At 32.7% G+C, this 8,325-nt stretch overlaps 1 protein-coding gene across 1 annotated transcript; it reads left to right on the forward strand.

The window, feature by feature from the left end:
• Window positions 1-291: 291 nt before the first annotated feature.
• Window positions 292-5,108, forward strand: LOC121213608 (uncharacterized). Its single transcript, XM_041086407.1, has 3 exons — window positions 292-389; window positions 551-1,039; window positions 5,043-5,108. The coding sequence occupies exons 1-3, from the start codon at window positions 363-365 to the stop codon at window positions 5,106-5,108; spliced, it is 582 nt and encodes a 193-aa protein (XP_040942341.1). The 5' UTR covers window positions 292-362.
• Window positions 5,109-8,325: the final 3,217 nt, after the last annotated feature.

The following is an 8,325-nucleotide window of genomic DNA, read 5'->3' on the forward strand; positions in this document are numbered from 1 at the left end:
GGAAGAGGTCGTTAGATTTTAGGCTTCAAAGAAAGTAGATGTATGTGTAACTTATAAAATTTTGAAATTATTTTGGTGTATAGTATTTCCTAATTAATGTAGTAATAATTTCATAATGTAGGATCGTGAAGAAGTTGGAAAAAAAAGTAGGCAGCAACAAAAATTCACTCGCATAGCTGGGTCGAAAAGTTTTGCGTGTGTAGCTCATGCAGAGGTATTTTCAATTTTTATATATTGGAGGATGATAACTACTTACTTACATTAATATTTTTACTATTGTATTGTAGGAACTGTCGTCCGGTCAAAAAGTTGGACGCCTTCAACTTTTTGACATTACACATAGGAAGAAAGATGGAAACCCTATGACTCTTGAAGCTGCAGAAGTTATGGTACGTTTGCTTAATTAATACAATTTCACTTGTTTTAATTATTTATAGTGTTTATTTTCTAATGATTTATTTCATTTATTGTAATGCAAATATTGTTAAGTTATGTTGCATTGGGTTTTTTAATATATATTGCGTTCCTAACTATTTGATTTATTTTTTAGGAAAAATTAAAGGATAAAAAGGCGGAGTACGAAGCGATTGCTTCCAGTGATAGTTCTGTTCATATTGACGTCATTGATAACCGGATTATCACTGAAGTTTTGGGTCCTGAAAGGTATGGTCGGGTTCGATTTCAAGGATCTTTTGTTAACCCATCCCAATTTTTTGGATCTAGCTCGCAACAATATATGCCTTCGGGGAGTCGAGCCGAAGCTAAAGTTCAGAGGTTAAGAGACCAGATGGCTCGTATGCAAGCGACAACAATTGAACAAATTACACAACTTAAAGCGGAGGCAACATCGAGAGAAGCTGAGGTTCAAAAAAGATATGAAGAACTCCAGCTACAACTGAAAGCAGATGCAGCAGCGAGAGAAGCTGAGGTTCAACGAAAGTATGAAGAACTCCAGCAGCAGCTTAAAGTAGATGCGGCAGCAAGAGAAGCAGAGGCGGCAGCGAGAGAAGTACAGGCTAAAGCGAGGGAAGCAGAGGCTGTAGCGAGGGAAGCAGAGCAGCGTCAAAAGTTCGATGAACTCCAGCAGCAGCTTCAGAGTATGATGAAGATGTTTCAGCAGTCGCAACAGCCGCCGTCTTAGACTATCGTGTAAATATACTTCGATTTTGACTTTTAATTATCATTTTAACTTTTAACATTTTTGTAAGAATAATACGATTTTTATTTTATTTATTGATATTTATTATATTATTTGTTTAATATATTGATTTATTACTTTTGGCTGGTTTAGATATGATTTCTTTTGATTTGTTTTTACAGGAGGGCTGAAAATATAAAAAATTTTATTTTACAAATCTGCCAAAATTAGTGGTGTTTTTTTAAAAAAACGCCACTAAATGTGTTGGCCTTTAGTGGCGTTTTTGGTCAAAGCGCCGCTAAAGATAAGGGGCTTTGGCGGCGTTTGTGGAAAAAGCGCCACTAAAGATCATAGTCTTTAACGGCGTTTTTGGTCAAAGCGCCGCTAAAGATCAGGGTCTATTGCGGCGTTTGAGGGGAAAGCGCCGCTAAAGACCCTGATCTTTAGTGGCGTTTTTGGGAGAAGTGCCGCTAAAGATAAGGATCTTTAGCGGCGTTTAAGAGAGAAGCGTCGCTAAAGACCATTGTCTTTAGCGGCGCTTCTCCCAAAAACGCCGCTAAAGATCAGGGTCTTTAGCGGCGCTTCCACTAAAGCGCCGCTAAAGGTCTTAGTCTTCAGCGGCGTTTGTGCAAGATGCGCCGCTAAAGTTAGCGGCGCATTCATTAGCGGCATCTGTTGTGGCGCTTTTAAAAGCGCCGCTAAAAGTATCTGCGGCGCTAAAAAGCACCGCTAAAGGCCTAAAAAAGCGCCGCTAAAAGCCTGTTTTAGTGTAGTGAAGCTCATGTGAGCTATATAATGGGGAGCTCTTGCGAGCCAAATATTAGGAAGCTCATACGAGCCATAAACGGGAAGCTCATAAGAGCCAAATATCGGGAAGGTCGTGAGAGCAATATAGTAGGATACTCATAAGAGCTAAATAATGGGACGCTCTTGCGAGCTGTGGTATGTCCACAACACATACATGACCACAACCAATTCAGGAACCCTTAATGACATGTCATTTGTATCCATTGAATTTCCAAGGTTCAAACGGGACTTAGTACTTGTCGTATATGTGATCAATACTTATACATGGCAATTATAAATTTCACATGCATATCATTCAATTTAAACATATAAATATACAATTTAGTTACACGAACTTACCTCGACAAGTATACGTAGATTTGTAAGCTACTAATCCGATATTTTTTCTTTTCCTCAATCCAATTCTGTACTAGGTCTATCTAGACCTATACGAATGAATTTAGCTCAATTTAATACAATTCACATTCAATTTAGTCCAATACACTTTTTTGTAAAATTACTATTTTACCCGTATACTTTTAATTAATTATAATTTTGTCCCTAGGCTCGAAAAATGAAATTCATACAACTTAATCCTTATTACAAGCCTAATTTATTTTCATATATAACAATAGAAACCCATGTATTTCATAAAATTTAGAATTTTCCATGAATTTTCCATCTTTTCAATTTAGTCCCTAAATCATAATTTCATTAAAATTCTCTTTGCAAAAGTTGTTTATTTATCAACAACCTTTCATTTTCTACCATGAAACTTCATAATTCAACTATGCTCATTCATGGTAAAACCCTAACACTTTAATAGTTTTGCTAATTAATCCCCAAGATAGCTAGTTATGATCTTGAAAACATAAAAACTATTAAAATGGGACAAGAATACTCACCTAATTAAGAAAAATAAGCTTGTCTATCTTCAAGCTTCCATGGCTAGGGTTTCTATGTTTTTGTTTTAGGAAAGATGAAGAAAATTATATTAATTTAATTATTTATTTCATTTATTATCATTATTTTATCATTTTTCCAAAATTAACCTTAATATTTCTTCAATTTCTAATGATGGATCCTCTAAATGGTTTATTTTTCATATAAGGACCTCAAATTTTAAATTCCAAAGCTATTTGATACCTCTAGCTACTAGAATTCAACTTTTGCACTTTATGCAATTTGATTCTTTTCATCAATTTAGACATGTAAACATTAAAATTTCTTAATGAAATTTTCATACGATATTTCTATTATACTGTAGACTATAAAATAATATTAAAATAAATTTTCTTTCAACCTCGAATTTGTGGTCCTAAAATTATTGTTTCGATTTCACTAAAAATGAGCTGTTACAAGTGTTGTGCTTGTGTGTGTGAGGTTCTGAGTTAGAATCTTTTTCTTGGATTTTTGCCTAAACCCTTACCTTTGGACATTTTATTTATATATTAATTTTGTTCAACTGATGAAAGAATGAGGCTGATGGTTCGGTGGTAGGGTGTTTGTTAGCTTACCCTAAGGCTTTGTGTTTCAATCTTGTGTGTACAAAGTGGAGATGATTTTTGTTTCGAATTTGGAAGAAAAAAGCTAATGTGGTTAATATGTGGAAGTTAGTGGGGTAGTTTTAAAAGTTTTTGGTGAGGGATTTTCTCCTGAAACTCCTCCTTCACAACCATCCCACTCCCCCTCAATTTGACGTTCAATCTTCCACTTTCACCATTTTTTCCTGTTTCAATTTGCGTCCTTTTTGCTTCTATTTTTTTGAAATTGCTTTCCTGTGCACAACTTTTACGTTTTCTTCCTTTTATTACTTCAAATCCTTCGTTGGTGTAGTGTGAATTCCAATGACAGGTTCTTTTTTGTCGTTCTAATTTTTGGTGTTGGCTGTGTTTAGTAGGATTATTGAGTTGTGGTTTTGATTTTCGGAGAAGTTTGTGAGACGAATTTTCTTCCAACAATTAGTGAGCTTTAGGATTTTCTGCTGCAATCCGGGAGTCTGTGAATGTGTCAGAGCATCGTATTTGAAAAATGATCAGGTGTATATCGAAAAACTAAAAAAATAGTGAACGATAGAAAGTTGAAAACTGGTCTGTCGATGCCACACGGCCGTGTAGTAGGCCATGTCCTAGGCCGTGTGTGTCACACTGGCGTGTGTAAGGTCATGTGGGCCACATGGGCTGACCAGTTGGGTCGTGTGGGCCCATTTTCTGAAAATTTTCATCTAGGCCTGATTTGATCCATGAATCATAATTAACCTATTCGTAGGGTCCATACCGCTTAAATAAGACTTGAAAACAAGGTATATGTGAATATGCTTATATGATGATGTGTTTAAAGTATATGTAAAATATATATTTGTATGATATGATACTGGTAGTTCTAATGGTATGTTTTGGTTCACTATGTCTGTATATGTGTGTATATGGTACGATTATGTGAATTTGTATCTCTAAATCTATTATACAACCATGCATGTAATTTTATGGCAAAATTGATGTGTTTCTATAATATTTGATAAATCAGTTCTACAAAGCATGGACTTTCATGCCTTCTGTTTTATGATATTGTGTATCACCATGTCCTACATGTTTAACATTTTGATTCTGTATATGCATGCCATGACACTTTGCATGGGGTTTGAGATAATGTTGAAAGGAGGAAGATTCTGGCAGTTTAATGATCTGCATATTTTGGTGGTTTATCCACATTTTTGTCTAGTAGCTTACTTGCAATTATGGTGGCTTGACCACATATGATTGTTCTGGTAGCTGGGCTGCAATACAGTTGTTTGATCACATATGTCCAATCTGGCAGTTTATCTACAATATTTGGTGGCATTGACTATAACTATTCTATTGGTGTGATTTGGTTAGATGAGTTCTGGAGAACTCTATTTCGGTGTGTAGCGGAGTTGGTAGGACGTTTTCTGAAAAATTCGCAATATGATTTTCTGAAAAATACCGCATTGGCATAATCATGCATACTCACCTCTATTTGATTGATCATTATGAAATTTTCTATGATTTTCTGATTTGTATATTGTATTGTGTGTGATCTCAATTTGAGTTTCTGATTTCTTATAGTTCACCCCTTTGTTTTATTTCTGACCTTCCAGGTAAACGGTGAGGTTAAGATTAGATGGTGTGCGGGAGCTTGGAATCATTCACAGATAATTAAATAAGATAATTATGTTTTTAATTATTTTGGACTATAAATTTGTTTAGACTTTGTTTTTGGGCATTTCTTCATGAAATGGCAAAGCCTGGCGGGTTAACAATTTAAAACTTGATTTTCAAAATTAAAACTCTAAAAGTTTTCCACTACAAAATTAACCCCTAAAGAGTTTTTTTTATAAATAAACGAATAGTTTTAACGAGTGTTTGTTCTTAAGTTGGAAATGATTTGCAAAAATGTTTATTTTCAAAACACGAGTTTGAATTCAAATTTTGGGATTGAGATAAGTGATTCCGGATTTAAGTTTTTCTAAACATTTGTAAAAGTTTTGTCAAATTTCATTTATTTGAAATGCGCTTTTAGTTTGGTCGAAACAAAAGCTTTTAAAGAAGTTAATGTAATTCCTCAACATCCGTTCATAACTTCTAGGCCAGGTTTGGGGTGTTATAGGGAGTGTTACAATATATATAACTATAATTATTGGTCAAAAATCAAAATCAAATTTATTAATCAATTTGCTTGAATTGGCTTGATTTGGTGGCTTAAATAGATTTTAATAGCTAACTATAATAGATGATAAATAAATATACTATATAACTATGACAAACTATTATACATACTAGAAATCCTATCACACGCAGTGGTGAAGCCAAAAAAAAATTTTAGGGGGCGAAATTAAATTGTAAGTTTTACGGTAGTAAAAATGCAATTTCACCCATTTGAATAGTGTATATTTTTATAATTTTTAAAGGATTAAATCAAAATTTTATCATTTTTAGGGGGCCAAAGTACAAGTTTACCTTTACTAAAATTTTTAAATTGCCTAAATGAAAAATTTTCCATTTTAGGGGGGGTCGGGGTCCCTACCAGCCCCATAGATGTGCCCCTTATCACACGTGTATGCATGTGGTAATCATAGATTTAGAAAACAAATATGTGTTTAAGAATAACAAATAATAAAAAATGAAATGAATGGCTTGAAACAAATTAATTATAATAACACATAAAATATTTACAATATGTGTGTTCTAAATTATGCATGTTAAAATAAAAATGTATAGAAATATTGAAGTAATGCTTTAGTTGAGGCGTAAAATAAAGGTTTTACTGGTGCAATTGACATGGGTTTGAATCTCACCATATACATATTTTTATTGATTTTTTAAATGAAAAAGGCTAAAGTACAATCGAATTATATAACTTATTTTAATTACGGAAGAGTATTTTCATAATTTAACAACTAATATCATGTTTGTTGGGGGAAATTGAATAGAGCTATAATGGAATAGAACTGTAATAATAATTTAATTGTTTGGTTGAATAGAATAAATATTGTAATAACATAAGGAAAAAGACTTAAAAGACTAAAGTATCCTTAGTATAAATTTTTAAGTAAATGATTATTGTTATTGTTATTAAATTTTAATAGGATTATTATTAAATACAATTTAATAATAAATTAATTAATGATAATAATAGAATATATAATTTAATGACATTCTTAATATAATTATTATTAAAATATGAATTAATAAAAATATATAATATATAATATTAGAAAAGAATATACAATCTACTTTATTATTTTTAAATTGTAATGCATATTTAATGTGCTATAATATCATTAACGAAACAAATAATTTAATTATCCTTTAAATTGAAAAGCAAAATATTAGAAGTAATAAATAGCTTGAGAATTATATTTTACATCCAAACATAATATTCATACATTAACAAAAATTTACATGATGTCATTAACTTATATGCCATAATCTATATGTTAAATTTTACAACATCAAAAAAAGTTAATATCGACTAGTGAAGATAAGTGATAACTTCAAAAGTTGGATTGCCTCCCTTGTGCCATGATCGTGCAACTCAAGCAACATTTCGTTGGTGTTCCTAAAAAATACAATCAAGAAAACGGCAATAGAGAGTGAGAGCGAGTGAAAGAACCAACATGGTTCTTCTGCAAACATGGTCGAAGAACAAGAAGCTAATCGAGTTTCAAAAATCTTTTGATTGGATTCTTCATCTGCTTGGTGAGCCTTTTCTTCAAAAAATTGTCCTAGCCACACCAAAATCCTTCATTGGAGTCATTTAACTTGTTTATTAACACCCACTTACCTAACTCCGAATACCTATCGGAACTCGAATTTTTAAGTTTAAATTAAAAAAAAAAAAAATAAAGCTCCTACAGCCAGATACGCATTGCTAACAAAGTTGAACACTTGACACCAAAGCTTAGCATTGGGAAAACTTCCTTCCACTCAGTTTACAACTATTTATCTACTTTATCCGTAAGTTCCCAAGAAAAATAGGTCAATTTAACTTGTATCTTGATCCTTTTGGAAGCAGAAAGTATCTACGGAACACGCCTGTTCGAGAAGTTTGTTTGCTTGATCTTGATCCCCCTTGGCAAAAGCATCAACAGTCTGACAAAGAACATATAAAAGTTAAGAATATAAAAGAGATTGATATTGTATAAACTACATCGGACATTTGAGAAAAGTGACATTGTGCAATTACGAAAGATTGACATTTTGAAAACTCAAGACTTACAGCTGTATAATATTCTCCTTCATTGTGCCCCTATATTCCTTCACGGCTCTTCAAAGAACCTGGAAACTATCTTCTTCTTCATCTTTATATACAAGTAAACATCGAAACATCGAAACAAGATAAATTAGAATTCACATATAAAGTAAACATCGACCGATTAAGAAGCGTCCCCATGCTCTTATAAGTCAAGAGAAAGGAAAGGAATATTCATCAGTTCTAACAAGTTCAAACGTACCATAGTAAATAGAGAAATGTCATTCACAACCATTAAGAAACCTTCAAGATTATCATGTTCCGCAATGTAAACCACCATTAAAAGGCCAGCACGATAAATTGCACTAACAATGCTTAGTAAATGTATATATGCTTAATACGAACTCAAGATCCTCTAAAACGAGGACATTGTCCATAGTTCCATACCTTTTGCATGTTGTATCCACTACTATCTGCATATTAAAAAAATAAAACTTGATTAGCAGTTAAATAAACGAAATATTGACTCAAAATTCAGTTAACAATGATATATGATTTTGTATGAATTTGAAAGATGTAGGTTTATTGAGAACTGCTCGAATCACATCCCTTTCCAATCGAAATTCCTTTCCTAGCATCTTGAAAAGAAAATCTTCCATATCCTTGTACATAAGGTCCTCATTCTGACT

This window comes from Gossypium hirsutum, chromosome D01 (genome assembly GCF_007990345.1).
Source record: "Gossypium hirsutum isolate 1008001.06 chromosome D01, Gossypium_hirsutum_v2.1, whole genome shotgun sequence".
Classification (NCBI taxonomy): Eukaryota; Viridiplantae; Streptophyta; class Magnoliopsida; order Malvales; family Malvaceae; genus Gossypium; species Gossypium hirsutum.

What these genes read in the sequence shown, in the direction of transcription:
- LOC121213608 (XM_041086407.1), top strand. Translation starts at nt 363, where the DNA reads ATGACTCTTGAAGCTGCAGAAGTTATG. An exon ending in TTGAAGCTGCAGAAGTTATG is followed by an intron (nt 390 to 550) that starts GTACGTTTGCTT and finishes TTTATTTTTTAG; the next exon opens with GAAAAATTAAAGGATAAAAA. An exon ending in AAGCGAGGGAAGCAGAGGCT is followed by an intron (nt 1,040 to 5,042) that starts GTAGCGAGGGAA and finishes CTGACCTTCCAG; the next exon opens with GTAAACGGTGAGGTTAAGAT.